This window comes from Canis lupus, chromosome 21 (assembly GCF_011100685.1).
Source record: "Canis lupus familiaris isolate Mischka breed German Shepherd chromosome 21, alternate assembly UU_Cfam_GSD_1.0, whole genome shotgun sequence".
Classification (NCBI taxonomy): domain Eukaryota; kingdom Metazoa; phylum Chordata; class Mammalia; order Carnivora; family Canidae; genus Canis; species Canis lupus.
Window position 1 is genome coordinate 21698333 of NC_049242.1, and position 23088 is coordinate 21721420.

The following is a 23088-nucleotide window of genomic DNA, read 5'->3' on the forward strand; positions in this document are numbered from 1 at the left end:
TCTGCGACCAGAAGAGCTCAGCTGAGGCTGTCGGACAAGGGTGGGCCTGGGTGCCAGCCTGGCCTCTGGGGGCCCTTCCTGCCCCATAGGGACCCCACCCCAACATTACCATGGCGACATCAGCCTGGAAGATCTGCTTGATGAACTTGTTTCTGGAGGAGTGGACCAGCTGGATGATGTCTCCATGCAGGGTGTCCCGGTTCTTCTCCAGGAAGCCTGGGCAGTGGCAAGAAGAGGTCGGTCACACCGTGAGACCTGCCAGCCTCCACCTGACAAAACCCAGCCGCTCCTCAAACCCACAGTGTGAGAGCCTGAGGAGTTAGGAACTGGTTAATGGCAGCGGGGATGGGGGTGGGGTGGGGGGGGTGGAAGACAGACTGGCGGAGGCCTGGGGATGCCTGATGGAGAGCGCCGCAGGGAAGCAGCACCCCTTCCCCCATAGGACTCAGGCTGCCCTGGCTTGTGGACAGAAGTGTTCAGAGACCTTAGGCAAGTCATTTCCCTCTCCAGGCCCCATTTTTAAGTCCATAAAGTAGGTAAGCCTTACGTCCCCCCAGATCTAACATTCTATAATTTTGTAACTGTGCAGAGTCCACTCAATTTTCCCATCTGTGTCCTCAGCAACAGCATGAAGCCTGATACACAACAGATCTCAGGGAAGGTTGGTTGAATTGAAAAACACGATCCTCTGTTACTCCTAACAGCAGACATTTGTTTGCTCCCCAATCCTTCAAACTTAATGTTGGCCTCCTTTTTTCTTTTTTTTTTTTTATTTTTTTTTATGTATTTATGATAGTCACAGAGAGAGAGAGAGAGAGAGAGAGGCAGAGACACAGGCAGAGGGAGAAGCAGGGCTCCATGCACCGGGAGCCCGACGTGGGATTCGATCCCGGGTCTCCAGGATCGCGCCCTGGGCCAAAGGCAGGCGCCAAACCGCTGCGCCACCCAGGGATCCTGGCCTCCTCTTTTTTAACAGCAAGTTTGGATCTCCCAGTCTACTAGTTGAGGGAGGGCTGGGCAGGCTTCAGAGTCCATCCCTGCAGCATGGCTCACTGATACACTTGTCAGCCTTCTGGACAATTCAACAAGGAAGTATGAAACCAGTGGCTCTTTGCTTGTTTGTTTTGAATTTCACTGGCCTTTGACTGCAGGTGGAACCCTTGGAGGCTGAACACAAGAGCTCAGTATAGACGCACACAGCAGCTGATGCTCATCCAAGGCAGCCCGTTAGAGCAGGGTGGTGGGGGCCGAGTGGCAAAGGCAGTCTGCAAGATTCCAAGTGGGGTAACCCTGTGACCTGACTCGCTGCTTCACCTCTAGCTTTTAAATGACCTGCTTGTCCCAGCAGCACAGAAGATGCATCCCCTCCAAAGTTCACACTTGGTCTTGCTGATGAAAGAGGTTTAGTGGGTCCTGGGGCTGGTTCTAGGCCTGGCATGGCACCTAATGGCACCTGTCTCATGGGAAGACAGGTAACTTTGCCTTGTGAGCCTCAGCTTCCCCATCTGCACAAAGGAGCACTGAGCCCATCCAAAAGAATGGAACGCAGGGTCTTGGACAGATACCTGTAAACCCATATTTGTAGCAGCACAATTCACGGGAGCTAAAAGGTGGAAACAACCCAAATGTGCATCGAGAGATGAATGAATAAATAAATAAAATATGTCCATCTCAGATGGACGGTGGGGATGGTGGCACATTATGAATATACTTAATACCAATGTAGCCTTAAATACTGTTACAACAGTACATCTTGTATCATATATACTTAGCCACCATTTATTAAAATTTCTAAGAGAAAGAAAGAGCACTGGGCCCAGTGTTCCCTAAGGCCCCTTCCCGCTCTGGACTTCAGCCCCTACCCCATCCTGGGTGGGAGACGGGCGAGGGCCGGAGAGGGCCCAGGCCAGGAGACGCCAGCCCCCACCAGCGCGCTTATACCTTGGCTCTCATAGTAGACGACGCCTGCAAAGTGGTTGATCCCGAACTGAGTCTCGTGGTTGTTCTTGGGGGGGATGTAGTTGGAGTTCAGCTTGTGTTGGGAGTTCAACTTATGCAACATGGTGGTGTCTGTCCCCTGCAGGAACCGACAGCCATGGTCAGCACTCCTCTCTCCCCACCCCTCCTCCACTCTCCCCCAGCTCCTCCTGCCTTTGCTGCCTAGGCCTGTGCACCTCCTCTTCTGTCTTTCTCAGAGCTCCCCCCCTTTATTTGTATGCCACACAGGAGCACCCTGGGCCTCCACTTTGCCATCTATTAAGTGGGTAGATCAGCGTGCAGTCCAGTTTAGAAAAATCTCTTTCCCACACCGAAGATCATGGGAGCAGTCCCTCCCCCACTGCGAGACACATCCCATGTCTGCAGCACCTGTTCTGGGCCAGCTATGTGCTGAGATCTTCACCATTCAGGTCCAGGACCCCGTGGACCACAGGTGATCCCCAAAAGTCAAATAATGCACCTGCACTGGCCTCAGAGCCACGCTGGCAGGCACAGATCATTGGGTCCATTTTACCCATGAGGGAAGCTGAGGCTCAGAGAGAGGGGAGGTTTTGCACAGGCTCCCAACAGGGGGCAGGTGCACCTTGGGGAACTTGCTCTCCTCATCGATGAGGGAGATGATGTTCATGGGCTTGTTGGCGATCATGTCCAGGGCGTCCTGGTTGTCGGTAAACTCGATGTGCAGCCAGTTGATGCTCTCCAGGTCGTACTCCTCCTGCTCCAGCTTGAACACGTGCCGCACGAAGAACTGCTGCAGGTGCTCATTGGCGAAGTTGATGCAGAGCTGCTCGAAGCTGCGGGGCGCGCAGGGGACGGGGGAGGGGCTGAGCAGGCCTGGGCCCTTTGCTTGGCATGCCCTTGGTCACGCGGTGTTCCCAGCACGCCCTCCCCAGCCTCTGAGGCGGGCAGCGTGGCCCAGTCCCCTGCCCCGCAGCTACACAAGGGGACACTGAGTCAGAAGGGGTCAGAAGGGATGGAGGGGTTAGGGGGAGCTTTGAGACGTCCAAATGTTACAGGAACTGAAGCGACTTGCCAGGGGTCACACAGGTGGTGAGGGGGACGGGGGTGGGGGGCAAGGCAAGCAGAGCGGCTGCTGCCAGCCCCAGGATCACCCTGGGGCTGCTCTGTCCCTCTGCCCCTGACACGGCCCCCAGAATGGCCCTTCAAGGAAGTGTGGGACCCTGAGTGTGGCTCGGCCTCAGCTGCTTCGAGGCACCTTGCAGCTTGGACCTGAGCAGATTACAGCAGGGCCTGGAGTGTCCCTACGGTGTAGGAGCCTTCTGCCCACCACCCCAGCTGGCCTCAGCTGACCCCGGCACTGGAGGGGACACGCAGGAAGCGGGGTGAGAGATGACCAGATGCAAACTCTCCAGCAGCCCTGGAGAGCGCGCTCGCCGCTCACTACGTGTAGTCTGAAGGCAGAGATGTGACACCTGTTCTGTCCCTGTTGTGGAAAAAAACTCCCACAGAGCAGAGTCGCTCATGGTACCTGTTCACAGCAAAGTTCTCGAAGCCAAAGATGTCCAGGAGGCCAATGGACCTGCGAGAGCTCTTCACTTCCTGGGAGGGGGGCTTGTAAATTGCCGCATTGATCTTGTCCACAATCCACACGAAGAGCCGCCCGTAGATGCCCTGAGAGGTGGCTGTGTCAGCCCCTGGGCGCACATGCCCTCCCAAGGACAGGGCCCGGGCTCCCAGGCCGCCACCGCCTCGTCAGCCCCTGCCCTGCTGTTTGAAACCGCCCAGCCTTTACTCAAGCTGTTCCCTCTGCCTTAGAGCCCGTTTCCTGCTGGAACCGTTCTTATTCCATCTCAAAGCTCTGCCAAGAAGCCTTCCCTAACCTTGCAGCCCAAAGGCCCATCTTTCCATCCACCTCTGTCTCCCTATCAGCTCTGAACATCTCAAGGGTCCCAGAACCCAGCACAGAACCTGGTGCATGGCAGGGGCTCAATGGCTAGCAAACTCGTGAGTGTGGAAACAGGAAGGACTGGGGGCCCTCTCTACCCGACCCACCCCATCTTCAGTGTCTTCTTTGGAAAGACCAGAGAGGGCATCCTCTGGGCTTGGAATAGCACAGCAGACTTAGTACCCAAAGAATACCACCAGCATGAGGCCCATGGGGCTGGAGAGCAGAGCAGGCCAGGGATAGAGGACCTAAGGGGACCAAGGCTGGCAGGGCTTCTGAGGGACACAAGACGCAGCCCCTTGTAGGATGAACAGAGCTCAGGAAGAGGCAGACTCTCGCTCAGGCCCTCCAGTGGCCAGAGCCTGGACCCAACTCAGGCAGGCCTCAAGGCCCAGATGTCCTTCTGATTCCATGGACTACTCAACTCCTGCGCAGATCAACAACCTAACACAAGGGGCAGAGAGAGCCAGCGCCACGCCACAAAGGCCCACCTTGACAAAGGCATCTCGCACATCCAGCGCCTGCTCCCTGCTGAGTGGGGTGGACACGGTCTCCCCACGGGTGATGAGTGTACGGCTAGTCAGGCAGTTCATCAGGTCTGGGGGGTTCACCTGATGGGACAACATCCAGGTGTTTGCCCAACCACCCACGGCCCATCCCTCCCTCCACCCACACCTCCCTACCCACTGTCCAGCCAGGCCTTGCTCAGACCATTCCCCACAGCACCACAGCCCCACAGCCCCACAGCCATCAGCCCCCACCCAAATGCTGCCTGGAAGGACTGCTCTCTCCTTGACAGCCTCCTCACCCCCCAGCACGTTACCTGGTCCTCTCAGGACTGGCCCAGACTCTGGCTTTATTCATCCCAGTTTTCCAACTCAGGGCAGAGCCTAGAAAGCCTCTACTGACAGACTGACTTACCCAGGGTCCCTTGTGCCCCACACCACCCCCAGGAGGGTAGGGGTGAGTGGGAGGGGGGCTACGGCAGCGAGGTTCCCAGGCACTGGGCTCCACTCCTCCTCTGAGACCCCTGTCCAGCACAGATCCTGCACACAGTTGGTTCTCTATATTGAACTTCTAGAACTCTCCCAGAGGGCTCCAGCTGCCAAGTTCCCACGTGCTCATTCCCCTCAACCTGAGCCACAACCACCCCTCTCAGAGAAACCGAAGCAGCTCTGGGGACTGAAGGCCAGATACTGACCTCGAGCAGGGATGCTGCTGTAGCCAGGGACGGAGAGAAGAGGACCTCACAGGCATCCAGGTTTTCAAATGTCCGGGCTGTCACAGCAAGTGGGTGCAGGGTCAGGCAAATGAGGGTGGGTGTGGGGGGAGGGGCAGGCTAGGAGGGCCAGGCTCTCAGGGTGGCGGGGGCTGCCCTCTACACAGAGGCCACCAACACAGTGATTAAGTGCCTTTCTGGGTCAGTGGATGTTTAATGAATGTCCTCACCAGGAACTACAAGCACCGTGAGGGTAGGAACCACGTATGCCCCGCACCTGGCACCATGCCAGGCATCCAGGTAGAGACACTGGCAGTCACACCCCCCCTCCCCTCATGCTCCTCCAGCCCGGACTCCCAGAGCTCCTGGTGGCAGCCCTGGCTCCTGTGAGGCAGGGTTCATGCCTGCTGGGACAGAAAGTGGGCCGCCGTCGCCGGCAGACGGCTAGGCGCTGTGCTGCCCTTGGCCCTGGTGCAGGGGTGGGGTGGGGGTGTGCGTCGGGGCCTCACCCTCATACTGCAGGTTGCCCAGATGCAGGATGGCAGCCAGGAGCTTGGAGATCTCCCAGTTCTCCGTGTCAGTGAACATGAGCACCTTCATGGCCGAGCGGATGCTGGCGTACTCCTGGCTGTCCTCCCGGCCCTCGCAGACAGTACAGTTACCCTGCAGGGCACAGGTGGGGGGCCCAGGAGGACATCAGCAAGGCTGAGGGGACCCCCGGAGGGGCAGTGCCTGAGCTGAAGGCCAGGCCAGTCTGGGGTGTCGGGCGCAGACCTCATCTCATGAGTACCATGACCTCTCCAGAAAATCTAGAAAGCTCTTGGCTAGGGCTTTTTTTTTTTTAAAGATTTGAGAGAAAGAGAGAGCACAAGCAGGGGGAGAGGCAGAGGGAGAGGGAGAAGCAGACTTCTCGCTGAGCAGGGAGCCCGATGTGGGGCTTGATCCCAGGACCCTGGGATCATGACCTGAGCTGAAGGCAGACACTTAACAGACTGAGCTACTCAGGCGCCCCTTGGCTAGAGCTTTTTGGGAACACAACCACTCCCAGGGGACCTGGGTGCCCCTTCTTCCCAAGAGTGAGAGGAGCTGGATCGCTGAGACCGGTCCTGCCCTGTCCGCTAGCCTGGTGGTCCCAGCAGTAAGGCCCTAGCGTCTCCCACCTTCACTGGACCCTATCCCTCAGGGACGTGAAGGCCGCACCAGTGCCGCCCAGTGTAGGAGGAGCAGAAGGAGGTGGCTACAGACAGGCAGGGCACTGACAGGGGTCTGCCCGATGACATGTGCCCACGAGCGTGTGTGTGTGTGTGGAGCCTCCCATGCAGCTATAGGAAGTGTCTGGGGAGGCCTGCAAACCTACAACACACACCTTTGTTGTCCTACATCCCTCCCTTGTGTGGCCCAGCCCCAGACAACTGGGCAGGGATTCTCCCCAGGGCTAAGAAAGCTGGTTATCCCCACCACCCCACCGAGCCAGCCGGCCATGTACACGCATCCCCACCCAACTGCTGCTGGGTGGCAGCAATGGCCCCAGATTCCACTTCTTGGTGGCTAGACAGCAGCAAGAGGCTGGCACCCGGGCCCTGTGACCAGTGAGCCCCCGAGGCTGAAGCTGCAACAGCCTGTGTCCTCCAGTCCTGGGGGTCCCAGCCGAGGTCCTATTCTTCACGTCCTCAAAGACCAAACTAACAGTGTGCGTGTGCTGGCAGGTCTGGGCACGTGTGTCTACATGTCCCCGGGTCTCGGATGCCTACATACATTTAGGAACATGTGTATCTGGGGGGATAATTCATCTAGGTGCATGTGCAGGTGGATTGTGCCCAAGTGGGGGACAAGCCCTAGGGCACATACAAGCCCCTGGGGCAGGCCTGGGGACAGGGAAAGCCCACACAGAGGTTCCCACCCACCAGGCCTAGAGCTGGCGAGTGGCCGGGGGGGCTGTCCCCGGCCTCGCTGGGATGGGGGTCCCCCTCCCTGGACGCCCTGCCCGGGTCTCACCATAGCCAAGTAGTTATAGTCCGTGGCCTGGCCGAGGCCCAGCTTCTTCTTCTGATCCGCACTCATGCCCTCCAGCATGCAATAGAACACATGGTAATTTCTTTCATCAGGGGCCTGAAAATGTGGGCACAAGGTGTTGGGGAATAGAGGCAGGGGGAGGCATCAGAAACCAGAGGATCAAGATGAAACATAATTTACTATTTTAACAGATGACTTTGGCAAAAAGCCCCTATGGGCAGGTTTCATGGCGGGAATTCCGGCACCGCAGTAAGCGGGCAGCAGCATAGGGACGATCCAGACCGTGGGGCCCTCCCCCTCCCCCACCCCGCGAGGCTGGGGGTCCTGTGCTGGTGCAGCTCTGCCCTCCACTCGGGCCCACCTGGCGACAGACACGGGACTTCTCCAGCAGGTACTGCTCGATCTTGGCGCCCTCGATGGCACCCCGCTTGTTGAAGTGAATATCGATGTACTTCCCAAAGCGGCTGGAGTTGTCGTTGCGGATGGTCTTGGCATTCCCAAATGCTTCGGGGTGGGGAGAGGGTCATGGGCAAGGGCACCCACCCAGCCACCCAGCCCCACTCTGAGAGCCCTGGCCCTACCTTCCAGGATGGGGGTGGCTTCCAGCACCTGCTGCTCGATCCATGAGTGCTGCCCACTGATGGCTGCCAGGAACTGCAGGATCAGCTTGGTGCTCTCCGTCTTCCCTGCCCCAGACTCCCCGCTGCAGAGGAGACCCAGAGAGAGGCAGGACCCATCACAGTCTGCGTGGGTCTCTGCCTACGGGTCTTCAGCCCCAGCTGCCTCCCCCACCTGCACCTCCCTCGTCCCCCTGCCCCAGTCTGTAAAATAGGCTGACAGTATGGACCTTTCAGGGATGGGAAAGGCTCCAGAGCTCAGTGCTCTGCCATGGCTCAAAGTACTTTCTTTCCCCTTCATTTAGATACACATATACCCCTCTGTCCATACCTGCCATAGAGCATGGCATATATTGATGCTAGATCAGTGCTTTGTCCCATTGCCCTCTGCCCAAAAGAGAATAGGAGCCTGAGATTTCACCTGACTCTAACTTGTTTAATACAAGTTAATTAAACAAGGTTGGCCTCAAAACTTAACAAAAACTTTGGCAGCATTAATAGAGATGTAAGGCCTAGGAAAGGGGAGGTGATTCTCTACATTGAGGTATTAGCAAGAACACAAAGCTAGAGCTCTAGGAGCTAAGCCTAGAGCTCCAATCTGGTGCCAGGTCACCCACCTGATAATGCAGCACTGGTCACGGCTGTTGCGCTTCATGTTGAAATAGCAATTATCGGCAATGGCAAAGATGTGGGGGGGCATCTCCCCAATCTTCTTGTTGGTATACTGGCGGATATGCTCTGGTGAGTAGATGGAGAGCAGCTGGTAGGGGTTCACAGCCACCAAGATGGAGCCTGTGTACGTCTGTGGGCAAAACGGGATGAGGAACTTGCCACTTCCCATGTGGAGGTTCTGACTCTAGAAAGTTCTCAGGCTCTGCCCTGCTCCATTCCTCTGGAAGGTACAGCACTGGCTTTGGAGTCACACGGACCTGGGGTCAGAATCCTCCCTCTCTGTGAGCTGGCGGTGGGGCCTTCTAACTAGCATGGGGTCTGGGTTGGAGTAGGTGCTCAGTGAGGTTTAATGAAGGGAGGAAGGGAGTAGGAAAGGAGGGAGGGTCTCTGAGCCTCCATTTCCTTATCTTTATCTGTAAAATGAGCATAACATAACTATTTATAAAGATGAGGAGATGGTGTACTTTAAAAGTCATAGCACCCTGTAGGTACTCCTCAAATGCTGGCTCCCACTTTGGCCTCTAAGCCCTGCATCCCAAAGATTTGGAGAGACATTCATAATAAACCAGACCATTCCAGAACAGAGGCTGGGCTGGTCCAGGGGGAGTGGAACCATGCTGTAACATGCTGAAAGGGCTGGGGGATGTGGCTTGGGGGCTGGGTAGGCCCCAGTCTCTGCAGCTCAGCCCCAGGGCAGAGGGGACCCTGTGCTCTGGGGGACAGGGAACCTCTAGCCACCCTGGTCAGCAAAGGTGCAGGGGCCCAGTGCACCTCAGATAAGCCTCTAGTGGGCTTTCTCTCCTTGGGCTCCTCTGTTGATGCAGATTGGCCACCTGTGCACAAAATTTCCTGCTGTGAGCCTGGGGCCTTGCCACACAGGGGACAACATGGCCTGGCCCCCCTGCTACCAGGGCAGAATAAGGTACCCAGGGGTTACCGCTCCCTCCACCAGCCCCTCCCCACCCCAGCTTGAAAAGGTCAGGCTCAGCCTGTAATTGGTGATGGATGTATTGACATCTGGGCCTGGAGAGACTAAAAAAACATGTGACCACAAAGAGGATGTGACAGCCTGGTCTGTCACCTCCCACCAAGGGCTTAATGCATCACCCCAGAGCCAAAGCCATGCCCCAGCAGCCCCAGCCCACGATAGCCATGCTGGGGAAAAGTGCCACTGCCAGCACCGCTTTCCAGGGGACATGCCCAAACCAGGGCCAGGTGTGGCCAGGCAAAGCAGCCGGAGCTGGGCAGCCCAGACCTGGGTTCCCGTCCTGGCTCTGCCCACGCGGGGTCAGGGCACCTGGCCACTTACCACCCTTTTCTGGGCCCCAGAGGACATTTCCCTCCCACCTGGGCTCTGGTCTTCCTCCAAGCAGGCCAGAAGCAGCTGAGCCTGACAACGCACACCGTGTGCAAGACCTGACTGTGTGCAAGAGCCCAAGCAGGAAGAGATGCAGTGGGATGGGGACGCAGCCTGCAGGGAGGGAGCTGCCAGGCCAAGCACACCCTGAGAGCCGGAGCCAGCTCTCTGCCACACTCACCCGCCCTCCACAGTTGGTCTGAGGTTGGAAGGTGGAGAACAGGAAATAAGGGAACTGGTCAGTGGGAAGTGGGATATAGAGGCATTCTCCCTCAGCCACCCCACACAGCCCAGGGCCAGGCTAATTTCTCAGATCAGAACCCATAAACCTCCAGCCCAGGGCTCCTCAGCTCATCACGTCCAGCTCAGCCCTGCCTATGAGAACCAGCTGGTCCCCATCCCCAAGAAAGGGAGTCAGTCACAAAGACCATCTTTTTGGCAGATCGCCTTGCCTGTCAACAACCTCAGTTTGTTCCTCTGTAAAAGGGGAATGTATGTATTCCCAGGACTATGTAAAGCCCGAAGGTCATAACCTTTGACATGTGCCTGTGTCTGGCTACAGAGTAGCCATCCTTACGTGCCACCTTCCTTTCTTCTTGATACTTCCTTAATAAAGTAGCACTGAACCACCTGGTCTGTGATCACCACGTGGCATGAGGCTGGCTCCACGCAGTCATTCAAGACTCACGAGGAGGCTGACAGCCATATCCTGGGGGCCAGGGAGGGAAAGCTTGGGCATGTGTGTGGCAGCAGATTTCTCTGGTGGGTGAGGTGGGGGTGGGGGGAGAGGGAGGGGGGAATGAGGGCTAGGCAGTGGGAATTAAGCACGGAGGCATGAAAGGGCATGGCATTTGGAAGGCCTGCTGGAGAAAGGTCACCTTGGCAGCCGTGGGAGGATGAAGGATTGTCCCAGAGGCTGGAGGTAGAGACACTGTTTCAGACCTAATGAACCAGTCAGCGTGGCAGTGGGAGCTGGACAGAGGTGGCCCTGGGAGCAGGCTGGGTGACCAAGTGCAGGGCCGGCCAATGCCAGAGAGGACGCAGTGATGAAAACTGCTAGAAGCCTTCCTAGGGCAGGGCCCGGATCTTCCTCTCCCCCACAAAGCCTCCAGGACCCTCTCCACCTCCTCCCACAGCACAGGGGGGCCCCCTGGAGCACCAGGCCCTGAGCCCCCTGCCGCCTGGATGTCCTCCCTTCCATTCACCCGCCTGTCCAGACCCCACCCTCCCCTCCAACTCTGCTCCTTCTCACACTGCCCAGCTTGGCCAACAGGGCCCCACCATCCTTCGCCCGGGGTGGGGGTGGCCTGGGAGGCCCTTCATTGCCTCCCTCTTTTTCATCCCAGCCCACCTCTCTCCGACCCCTGGCCCCACCCCCATGGGCTCTCAGCGGGCTGCTGCAGGCACCCCGCTACAATTCACTTCACTCTGAGCCAGGACCAGCTTTTCAAAAATGTGACTGCAGCATCCCCTGGCTGAAAACCCTCAGGCAAGTTCCCTGGACGCAAGATACCGGAGCCCTGGCCCTCAGCAGCAGCATCCCACAGCCAGGAGGCCCCCTCCTTATTAACCCTTCAGCTAAAAACACCAAACTCCATCCCCTGCCCTCTCACCCAGCTAATTCCTCAGGTCCAAGCTGAGACGATTCCCCTACAAGAAGCCAGACAACCTCCTACGTGATCTGCACAGTCCCTGTCACTTGGCCCACCTGACTCCTGTGTAATTTCAGGGCCTCCTCCCTCTAGTCGCGCTGTCCTCTCTGCCCGGGCCCAGCACCATACGCGGCACACAGGATGTGCCCAGCAAATTGAAAGAATGATCGAGTGATCAAAAGAATGACTAAATTAACAGGTGGAGAAGAAATGGAGTAGACCGCATTAACTGCTGCTCACAGGAAAGCGCAGAGAAGGGAGCTGAGGGGACAGCCTGTCAGCAGCCCCGAGGCATCCCCGCCTGCAGTGACAGTGACAGGAAGTGGCTCATGGAAAACACACAGAACAGTGCAGGGAGCAAAGCTCCCATTTGTGTAGAAAAAATAAGGTATTTTATATATAATATTATATTTGCTATATATCATATATAGTCTTTCTCTTCGGAGACAGATATGAAATTAGCAGTGATTTTCTCTGTGGCAAAAGGCAAACCTTCTAATTACAGCACATGTGCCCACTTCAAAATAACTTATATAACGGAGGCCTCTTCGTCAGTGAGGAGGACCCTCCCCAGCAGGGAAAGAATGCACAGCCGCCACCTGGCTCCCTCCTGGGCGCAGGACGGTGCCGCCGTCAATCCAGCGTTGCCTGTGCCCCTCAGAAGGGGTTACACTGTGAGGGGTTACACACCCCTTTCCAGATGGGAGAACTTGCGCCTCTGGGAGGCAGAGGGACTTCAAGATCACACACCAGGGAGGCAGGGGCTGAATGAAGGGGGGCTGCTGGCACTGGAGCCCAGCCTCGCCTCCCTACCTGGGCTAACCCAAACCCCAGGAACATGCCCACAGGACCGTGGAGCTGGCAGCCAGAGAGTGAAGAAGGGATGGGCTTGGCCACTGCTGGCAACCAGACCCAGGCTCGTCCTGCCCTGTCTGGGCCTCAGTACGTGTCCACCCCCAAGGCTCCGTGCTCCCCTCTGGCCTGCCCCCTCTCCAAGGTCCATGGTCAGCCCTGGGTTATTGCCCAGCTGCCCAGCAGGCCTCCTGCTCAAGCCTCCAGGAAGAAAGTCTGCCTTTGGGGCCACAGGCTGGGAGGGGAAGAGATAAAGGATCATAGGCTGGGGCAGGGGGAGATAAGCCAAGGACATAGCATACATGGTCCCCAGGGGCCCCAAGTCTCCAGGCAGAGTCCTCAGGACCTCTCTAGAGCCAGAGACACACTCTTGGAGATGTGACAGGAATGGCTCCACCTCTCCTAAGAAGCTCCCCGGCCTGTCAGCCCGGGAACCTCTCCTTTAGCAGGCCATGGAGACCAAGACACACCCTGGGCACACACACCTTCCCATAGGCACAGATGTGCTCACCCAGGAAGTCTGCTCTGGTACCAGAGGGAGGCTGAGACCAGGGAAGAGCAGGGACTCCCCAGATGCCCTTGCCAAGACTTGGACCCTGGCCTCCCACACTGGGGCTCCAGTCCATGTTCAGCAGCAGGAAGCCCTGGATCCCCACCGGCCCTGCCACTTGCTCCCTGCAGGACCCAGGGAGGACACCTGGCCTCTGAGACCACCCAACCAGGGGTTTTTCTGAGGGTCCTCCCCCACTGGGGGTGTCCAGGGCTGATTTGTGGGCCTGGGATGCTGTCCCTTAGGCTCCTGGGGGAGGCTAACTGGAGTGGGCAAGCCCAAGACATATGGTCAGGGACAGAGCATTGCCCAGCCCAGGGCTGTGAGCAGTCGTGGTAATCTGAGGAAACCCTGGGCACGTGGGGCTGTGCCCAGGGTAACCCAAGCCACGAAGTGACCAGGGGTTGCCATGGTTAGGGACAGGTATGGTTTCTGGGTGGGATAATAGCCCAGCTACTTCTTCAAAGCTCTGTTCCTACCCCATCTACCCCATCACAGATTCAAAGAGTGAGCAAGTTGAAACCTTGAACAGGACGATCCTTGAACAGAAGGGCTCCCCAGACCAACAGACACCCAGAATCCAAATCCATGGACCAACCGAGCTTGGGACCCCCCAAGTGACCCGTGAATAAGAGGGCCACTTAAGCCACTCCTCTCCACGCAGTGTCCTGTCCCCTCCTCACTCGTCCCCTCCCTCCTCCAGGAAAGAGGCCACCAGAAAGGATACTGGTGACAACTTCTAATGAGGCAAATGGCACAGATCTTAGGGCCTTCTGGAGAATCCATAAGCCTCTGGAATTCTCTCCTTTGCTCCCCTAGTTAGCCTACTCAAGGACGTGAAGCCGATTTCTCTGCTAGCTGCCCCCTAGTCCATCCCTCTCAGTTTCACAAAGAAGATTTGCTCTTCCTGCAGTCTTTCCTCCCCTCTCCTTTAAGGATCCTGTGTCTGCCTTTCTTCCTTGATCCAGTCCGCCAACCGTCCCTCACGTGTGAGGAACCAGTTTGCCTGCAAAAATCAATGAACCTGGGGCACCTGGGTGGCTCAGTGTGTGAGCATCTGCCTTTGGCTCCGGTTGTGATCCTGGAGTCTGGGATTGAGTCCGGGATCACATCCCGCATCAGGCTCCCCGCAGGGAGCCTCCTTCTCCCTCTGCCTGTCTCTCTGCCTTTCTCTGTCTCTCATGAATACATAAATATTTTTTTTTAATTTTTATTTATTTATGATAGTCAGAGAGAGAGAGAGAGAGAGAGAGAGAGAGGCAGAGACATAGGTAGAGGGAGAAGCAGGCTCCATGCACCGGGAGCCCGACATGGGATTCGATCCAGCGTCTCTAGGATCGCGTCCTGGGCCAAAGGCAGGCACTAAACTGCTGTGCCACCCAGGGATCCCCATAAATACTTTTTTTAAAAAAATCAACAAACTGTGTGCAAAATAACCAACGCCATGCTTCTGAGCTATTCTTAGTGGACATGGTCTGGGGGGTCTCTGGTGGGGACAGTTCCCATCTTACCCACCTCCTCCATGTAGGGGCCTCTCAGCCTTCTCCTGACAGGAGACTGGGGCAGACATCAGCTCTGATAGTGGGCTCCCTCAGGGGGGAGGGGCAGACTCCTCCCTCGCCTGCCTCCAGACCCAAGTGTCAGACTCCACCCAACCCTGGGAAGCAGCCACAGGGCGCCCTAGGACCCTTTGTGTCCACCTGCCATCTAGAGAGAAGAGTCAGTAGGGAACAGCCAAGAACTGGGGGGCAGATACCAGTGAGTCCCCATGGGGTTGCTCCGGCCCCATCCTCCCATGTGGGTGCTGCTGCTCATGTCTGGAGGTGCCATCTCTGCCCTGCCTCCCCTCCCCTAGGTGAGGGAAAGAGTGACAGGGGCTTTATCAATGCTGAAGGGCACTCTGTAAAAGCCACTTGTGCTTACTCAGTGGACGGATGTGAAGGGCCTGGGCACAGCCGCCTCCCCTTGGGAGCCTGAAATAGCAGAGGGTCCCAGAGTGGGAAGGGTAGCAGAGGGCTTCCCTGGCAGCTGAGTGGCCACAATTCCAGGGCTTCTAAGAGGATGGATCCCTGACCTTGACACAGCTCCTTGCTGGGACTGCTCAGGGACAACTTCAGGGCTTCAGGCCCCATATCTCCCTGGCTCCTCCTCACGGTCCTGACAACCTGAGCGACACTGTGCTGCTCCTCACCAGGCACTGTCCTGCCTCCAGCCTCCTATCCATGCAGCACCCCTTCCCAGATGCTGTATCACCCACCTCCGGGAACCCCACCGCTCTTCCTGAGCTGGGAGCGTAGGCCTCACTACTACACCCTGCAGAACCTGCTCTGTCTTCACTTGTCTCAAGCACTTCTCTCAACACTTGTCACTCTGGATACTGGTGCACCCTGGATACTGGTGGCCTGGGGCCTGGGGACCTGCCTTTCAGGGGACAGGGCTCCCTCCTGCTTCTCCTTTAGTCACACAGCCCTGGTTTCCTTCACCCCGAGCTGCTTGAGGGACAGGCTGAGTCAGAGACATTCAGTGAGCCCAGCACACAGCGCTGGGTCTGGCTAAACCTTGTGGAGGCTCAGTTTCCCTGTCTATAAGATGGGACTATGGGATTAGCTCAGCGCTTCTCAGAGTGTGGTCTGGAGACCCCTGAGGGTCCCAAAGGCCCTTTCAAGAAGTCCGCAAATGCCTTTTCATCTCCATATCTGTGAAGCCAGCTTTTCCTCATACACTTCAACCAAACAACCTCACATCAGTTTAGATGAGAATTAGCTGTCTTCTATTAAGCCAGACATTAAAGATATTTCAAAAAATTATAACTCTTCTAGTTAATTGGGGGGGCATATTTATAGGTATTTTTCACAAAAATATTTTCCTATAATAGATTTTTATGGTTCTTTTTTTCTTTTTTTTCTTTTTTTAAAGATTTTATTTATTTAGTCATGAGAGACAGAGAGAGAGCGACAGAGGCAGAGACCAGGCAGAGGGAGGAGCAGGCTCCACGCAGGGAGCCCAAGTGGGACTCGATCCTGGAACCCCAGGACCACGCCCTGAGCCGAAGGCAGACGCTCAACTGCTGAGCCACCCAGGGATCCCCTTTATGGTTCTTTTTAAATGAATTAATACATTTCATGGTTTCTCAGTTTTAATTTCTAATATAGTAAATATCAATAGATATAGCCTACATTAACAAATGCTCTTGGGAGTCCTCAATAATTTCAAGGGCATAAAAGGTTCCGGAGGCCAGACAGGGTGAGAACCTCTAGAATGTAATCTCCATGGGTCATCTGTGTTCTGATGGTCTCTGAATCCACCTCCTGGGATCAGTTCAGTCCTGGCTAAGTGAGACTAATTGTCCTGTTGAATTTCAAGGTTTAGGAGTATGGAGTGTGTGTACGACTGGTTCTTAGATCAAGGGTTTGACGTGGATGGAACTGGAGGGTATTATGCTGAGTGAAATAAGTCAATCGGAGAAAGACAAACATATGGTCTCATTCATTTGGGGAATATAAATAATAGTGAAAGGGAATATAAAGGAAGGGAGAAGAAATGTGTGGGAAATATCAGAAAGGGAGACAGAACATAAAGACTCCTAACTCTGGGAAATGAACTAGGGGTGGTGGGGGGTGGGGGTGAATGGGTGATGGGCACTGCGGGGGGCACTTGACGGGATGAGCACTGGGTATTATTCTGTATGTTGGCAAATTGAACACCAATAAAAAATAAATTTATTATTAAAAAATATAAATAAATAAATAAAATCTTTTTTTTAAAAAAAGAATATAAACCACTCTTTTCTGGGCATGTTGGTAATGTCATTAATTTTCACTGTAAAAACTTTTGTCATAGACTCTGAAAAATAATAGTTCAACCCTGTTTCTGTCTGGATTAGTTCAGAAAATAAGTGGGGTCAGTTGATAAGATTTTTTAACACTGTAGATTAAAATGGGTTGCACAGCCAGCTGAGCATAGTCACAGTGGCACAGTCAGCTGATCACCCTACTCTTGGTTTCAACTCAGTGAGTGGTCTTAGGATTTTGATCTCAACGTCATGAGATTGAGCCCCGAGTTGGACTCCACACTAAGCACAGAGTCTGCTTAAGACTCTCTCCTTCTCTCTATGCCCCTCCTCCACCTCTTAAATAAATAAAATAAAATAAAATAAAATAAAATAAAATAAAATAATCTTTTTTAAAACCCCTGTGGAAAAAAAAAAGGGTTTGAGTTGAGGAGCATGCTCCCTCTTCCATCCCCTTCTGAGGATAGACTCCTGACCCAACCTCTCTTCACCTTGCCCAATGAATGGCAGGCTCTGACCCCGCAGCAAACCCAGAGAAGGCAGCTCCGCCCACGCCTCTTAATGGTTTCAAGGCCTGGGGAGACACAGGACTCCCTCTAATCACAGATCACACAAGCTGAGGGCGGGCGGGGGGCGGGGGGGGGGGGCGGCGGGCAGCACTCACGTAGATGAGGTGGTCCCGGTAGCGGATGAGCAGGTTGCGCAGGATGCCAGCCTCGTTGAGGTCTCCCAGGCGGATCATGTCCTCCACGCCATGGACTGACGTGGGGTGCATGGGCTTGATGTGCGTGGCGTTCTGCGGGGAGATCCAGTGTTCCTGCGAGGAGCACCGTGGCTATTGTCAGGCCTCACTCCTGGGACCCAGGCTGTGCTCTGCTGGGCAGGGGGCCCAGGAGGGACAGAGACCCTGAGTCTGTGCAACCCTGGTAAAGGCCTCCTCCTTTCCCATGACCAAACTCTGTCATTATCAAGTTTGAGTCTATGAGTCTATGAGGATGGTACTCCCCCCCCCCCCCCCCCACTACTCTATGGACCACTCCTCTTCCTCTTAGGGAATTCTTTCTACAGACCTAAAAGAGCAGCAGGGCAGGGACTCCAACCCCACCTAGGATTCTCATAAAGGCAATTAGAGTTCCCCCAACCCCAGTCACTTTGCAGGGTGGAGTGCAAAATGTAATCTTTGGAATTAGACTTGACTTCAGATACAGGCTCTGGTAAACAAAAGTATAAAAAGTAATTTCAGATAGTGCCAAGAACAAACCAATGTGCATATGGGATAGCGATCGAGGAGGGAACTACCTTCAGGTGGTCAGGAACTACCTCTCCAAAGAGGGGACGTTTGGGCAGAGGTCTGAATGATGGGGAAGAGACCCCTGTAAGACATGGGGAGAGGGAATTCCAGGCTTAGGGAACAGCAAAAGCAAAATCTGAAGCTGTTGAAACCAGGCAATGGCAGTGGAGATGAAGAGACGTGATCTGTTTAGGATGGGTCTCACGGGGCTTGATGATGAATGTGGAGTAGCAGGAAACTAAGTGCTTGTGAGCTGATGCAGAAACTAGAAGAGAGGTTGCTCCGTGGCTCTGCTACTCTCCCCTGCAATATCTTCTGCTGCAGGGGATGGGGGTGGCTTCCAGCTGTACATCTAGCTGATAGCACTGGCAGTTTCAACAAACCTGCAAATCTCTCCTTCCTTTTCCAAGGGGGTCTGCAGCACCTTCTCACAATCTAGCTTCTCAGTGAGGTGAGAGTGAACTGTGCTCTGGGGTATGGCTGCAGCCTGAGTGAGACCCCATAGCCCTCTGGGGGCCCCTGCCTGTTCCCAAATGCCAGAACCCTGGGATCCTCAGGACCAGACAGGAGCTTGACTTTTGGGAACAGGTGATGAGAAGAGGACCCCTCTGCCACCTCCCAGCTCCAGCCTTAAGACTTGGTGGGTAGGTAGGTGTGATGCACATGACATGTCCTCCCACAGCTGCTTCTCCTCAGGTTCCCTCTGGGATAACCAACTCCAACAACTGGACACTAGCAAGAATCTAGGGCATCGGCCCCTCATTCATCCCATCCCCAATCTAAGTGGTCACCCAGTCCTACTCATTCAACCCTCTGAAGGGTTCTGCTGATTGAGTGGTACTCTCCTCACCTGTACTCTAGCCCCTACCCTGATCCAGACCATTGTCTCTACCCGGCCCCCTGGTCCTTGCAGTGCTCCATCTCCCCTCCAGCACTCCTCAGCACCTATTTGATCCCATCGCTCTGGAGCTTGGAGCCTTTCCCTGCTCCCCTATACTCCAGCCTTCAGTTCCTTCAGCCTGGCTTTCAAAGGCCAACTGAGGTAGATACAGGGACCTTAGGCCTTTGCTCCGGTAATCCTCTGTACTTCCAAGCCAGCATGGCCTTGCTTATGCTATTCCTTTTACTTCCTTTCCACTCAGCCTTCGAGGCCCAGCTCAAGGGTATCCCAGTTTCTAAAGCCTCTGCTGACCGTGCCGCCCACTCTGACATGTGCCTTCCCCCCACCTCGACCGCAGGCTGTGGCAGGGCCTCCTCTGGGCCCCCACGTTCCCTGGGTCTCCCATTGGAAAGCAGTGGTCACACTGGGCTGCCATTGCCTAAATGTGGTTCTGACCTCCCAATGTGCCCCAAGGCTGGGGACTCCTGCTATGTCTTCTATATCCTTGGTCCATAGTGGGCCACACACAAATGGTGTGGCAGGGAATCTGATGGGATAGATGGCCAGCTGGTGACTACTGAGGAACAGTTCTGAATTAGAAGCAGAAGTCCTGGGACGCTTGGGTGGCTCAGTGGTTGAGCATCTTCCTTTGGTTCAGGGTGTGATCCTAGGGTCTTGGGATCGAGTCCTGAAGCCTCCTTCTCCTTCTACCTATGTCTCTGCCTCTCTCTCTGTGTCTCTCATGAATAAACAAATAAAATCTTAAAAAAAAAAAAAGAAGCAGAAGTCCTAATTTTGGAGAGACCCCTGTAGTTCCTAATTCCCACCATCTCACTGCACCTGAGAAAACAGTATCAGAGGAGGATGGTGGCCTGCCGCAGGTCCTCAGAGGGGTCAGGGACAGGGTGAGCCAGAGCCCACAACTCCAACCTCCCTGGCATTTCATGGCACCTCCCGGGCCAGGAGTACTTCTGTCCAGCCCAGGCCCTCCCACAGACCTCCCCCAGGCATGAATGGGCCTGGATGGGAAGATGGAAGAACCCGCCCGGACTTTCCAGTCCTGAGTGGAACATTCCTAGCTCCCATTTTATCCTATTTCTTGATAAAAATTGATCCAGTTGGAAAGTTCCCTCTGCCTGGTCCCTGCTCCATGACTCGGTGTTAGGCTCCAGCACGGGCCAGAGGGAAGAGGATGCCTGGGCAAGCTATGTGCCTGCCCCACTCACCTCCAGCCTCTGGTCCCCAGAATCCCTCCAACAGTTCAGCACAGAGGTACGAAGCAGCTCGGCTACCATGTGACCCTGTAGCCCTGTGCTCACCACCTGGCTTCCCTGAGCTTCCATGACCTCATCTATGCAATGGGAATGAGAAGAAGTATCCCTTCTTTTTGGGGATTTGCGGTGGGGCAGGGGCAGGGGCTGGGGTGGTAGTGGGGTGGTGGTGGTGGTGGTGGTGGAATTAATCTATACACTAAGAGCCAACCTTTGTTTCACTCCCACCACCTCTAAAACGCGCCAGTGCCTGGTCATTGCTCAACCAGGGCTGGGTATTATTACTCTAATGCTTTCCGGTTTTACAGAGGAGATCTATGTTCTCATTTGTTTCTCATAACATCCCATAAAAGAATTAGCACTTAGTAGCGAGGAGTCACACTCAAGTGATAAAGCGGCTCGCCTGGTTACACAGAACTAAGCGTCTCCTCACCTCTTTCCTACACAGGACTCCCAACTGAGGTCAGCACCCCTCAGGCCAATGGCCACAGGTGCCCACAGCATAGACCAAAGTATAACCAAGACACAACCTGAGGCCTGGCCTGAAGGAATGCCAGAGAGAGAGAGAGAGAGAGAGAGAGAGAGAACATGGCCAATCCCAGGGAGCACAGACACATCTGGAAAAGAGTTGGTCTGGTACTGAGTTTGGAGAGACAGGGACTGTGTGCTCTGTAGAGGAAGGGAAGGAGGGGGCCTCTGGCCATGGGAACAATTTAGGCAAAAGCAGAACATTAGGATCCCCGTGAGGATCATCCCTCCCTCCCTCCTTCTCTCCTTCCTTCCCTCCCTCCCTCTCCTCCTCCCTTTCTCCTGTGAGGCTTCACAGAGAACCCTGTCTAGACAGATGCGTTGTGGGGTCTCAGAAGAACCACATGTGACTTGCCTAGTCCCTGCCCTCAAGTTAAGGGAATCTTAGAAGTCAGAGGGGTCAAAGACAACACGTGGAGGGTGGTGGGGGGTAAGGAAGGAATAAGAGTGGGAAAGGCCCTGAAAGAAGAGGCCAGAAGCCCTGGGCCCCATGCTACTGAAGCAAAGCAACGTCCCTGACCTGCCCTGGCCACCCAGTCATGTCCCTCCCCACCTGCAGCCCCCACTCTCAGGGCTTTAGTGGGAGTGGGTGGGAGGGGAGCTCTGGGATCCAGTGACACAGTTACAGGACACCATCTGACAGGCAACATGACCCAGGTGAAACATGAGCCTGCAGGCAGAGTCCCTGCCCCACCCCCCAAAGGGACTACAGACCAGGCCTGTCTGCACTGCCAGCTGAACCTGTGTCCCCTCCTCTGGCTGCAACCTCACAGTGGCTTCCTAGAAGGTCCTAGAACCAGACCTCCAGAATGATGTTGCAGGCACTCAGGTTCTAAACCCAGGGAACAAAAGCATGGTTTAACAGAAGCTGGGCACTGCCATGAAGATACTGGGTGAGGAAACACATACACAGAGGCCAAAGGTCCTGAGTGCTAATCCCAGCACCATCACTTACTAGCTGTATGACTGCGCTTGATGGTCCCTCCTTGTCTCAGTTTCCCCTTAGGGAACAGAGCATTTGCCTCTCACAGATGCTGTGAGGACCCAAAGACAGAGCTTGGGTCTAAGGGCTCTGCGGGGTGTCCCTGAAACCTGCAGGAACAACAGTGATGCCCCTGCCCCCTGTGTGTGCATTTCCTGCCTCTAGGCACCACCCCCCCCCCCCCGCCCCCAGCCCTGCCCTTGCCCCAGTAGAGCACTCTGCTCCCAGTCACTGTGCCCTCTTTTGCCACCAGCATCTAGTAGACAGAACCTTAGTTCTGGGTACAGCACAAGGCACAATCCAAAGAACGGGGGGACTGAATCTCCCCGGGTCCCTCCTGTCCCCGCTAAGCTAGGACTCTGTTCTCAGTACAACATCCCCACATCTCCAGGCCACGTACACATGTGTTTCCCCTCTGGACCCTCCTCCAAGCACCTGCCTTCTCCACAGCAGGACCCTGACTTTATACTCTTCCATCCCTCCCCACTCCCACTACCCACAGAACTTACACCTCCCATGTCCCTTTCCTTCAAGGCCACAAGAAATGAAGGGTTAATCCATTAGACTGATTCCCAGGGCAGTGCCAAGGAATACAATGAATTCCTAAGACACCAAAAGCTAACAGAGCAAGACTATGGTCATTTTTAGACTAACTCACTTTACTGAGGTGTTCTCTTCACAGGACCCAACTTATGAGTCAACAAACCAGTGAGATAATTACTATTATCCCCATTTTACAGAAGAAGAAACTCAGGCTCAGAAGTGATGGTTGGTGATGGTTGCATAACTAATAAATGGGCAGGATGGGAATCTGAATCCAGTCTCTCTGATTCCCTGTGTGTGTAGAGCTTCCAGCCTGGTGCCACCCTCTGCCCACCACTGTACATGTGCCACAGCGCCAGCTGCTGGGGCAGGTCCACCAGCTCCTACATTGCAGATGAGGCTCCCAATGTTCACGTTGGCCAGGGCCTTTGCAAACAAACCCGGCCAGAAAGGCTCAACATTCACACCCGCTGCTTTAATGAGGGCATTGATCTTATCCTCCGTGACCGTCACCTCGTCGTCGTGCAGGATGATGGGCCCCCATCTCCAACACCATGCAGAACAGACTGAGTGCTTATGGAAATAGAACCCAGCAGCCTGGGCAGAAGGAAAGGCATCCTCTTGCTGGGGGCAGTGGGAAAGCTCTGTGGAAGACGGGACATCTAAGAGGCAGGAGGAGGGGCACAGGTAGTGCCTCCACCCCCTTTAGGTGGCCCCTGCCTCAGGTGGCCTGCCAGCCTGTGTCTTGCCAAGGGCCTAAGGGGCAGGGGAGGTAGGGGGCTACTCACATTGCCTTCATCGTCCACCACCTGGATCTGCCCAGAGTCACACAGCTTCACCACTGCTCCAATGGGCACATCGAACTCCTGCCCAGATCTCAGGTCCATCCAGACATAGTCCCCCTGTGGATGAGAGAACATCCCAGGCCAGGTGAGCAGGGAGGGGCATCCTGTGCCCCAGCTCTCCT

The 23088-nt window shown here is 55.3% G+C and overlaps 1 protein-coding gene across 7 annotated transcripts in view; it reads right to left on the minus strand.

Annotated features, from left to right (window-relative positions):
• MYO7A (myosin VIIA) overlaps positions 1 to 23088 on the minus strand; it is an 84361-nt gene that overhangs the window by 43641 nt on the left and 17632 nt on the right. For 5 of the 7 annotated variants that reach the window (XM_038568528.1, XM_038568527.1, XM_038568531.1 and 2 more), the window contains exons 3-16: positions 22910 to 23023; positions 17291 to 17443; positions 9964 to 9981; positions 8371 to 8555; positions 7718 to 7839; positions 7498 to 7640; positions 7119 to 7232; positions 5633 to 5786; positions 5106 to 5182; positions 4396 to 4515; positions 3488 to 3630; positions 2582 to 2792; positions 1942 to 2077; positions 110 to 216 (exon numbers count right to left, since the gene is read on the minus strand). In XM_038568528.1, coding sequence (XP_038424456.1) covers positions 110 to 216; positions 1942 to 2077; positions 2582 to 2792; positions 3488 to 3630; positions 4396 to 4515; positions 5106 to 5182; positions 5633 to 5786; positions 7119 to 7232; positions 7498 to 7640; positions 7718 to 7839; positions 8371 to 8555; positions 9964 to 9981; positions 17291 to 17443; positions 22910 to 23023 — 1797 coding nt within the window. The remainder of the gene's footprint in view (positions 1 to 109; positions 217 to 1941; positions 2078 to 2581; positions 2793 to 3487; positions 3631 to 4395; positions 4516 to 5105; positions 5183 to 5632; positions 5787 to 7118; positions 7233 to 7497; positions 7641 to 7717; positions 7840 to 8370; positions 8556 to 9963; positions 9982 to 17290; positions 17444 to 22909; positions 23024 to 23088) is intronic. The other 2 variants (XM_038568530.1, XM_038568532.1) reach the window with 1 other exon arrangement.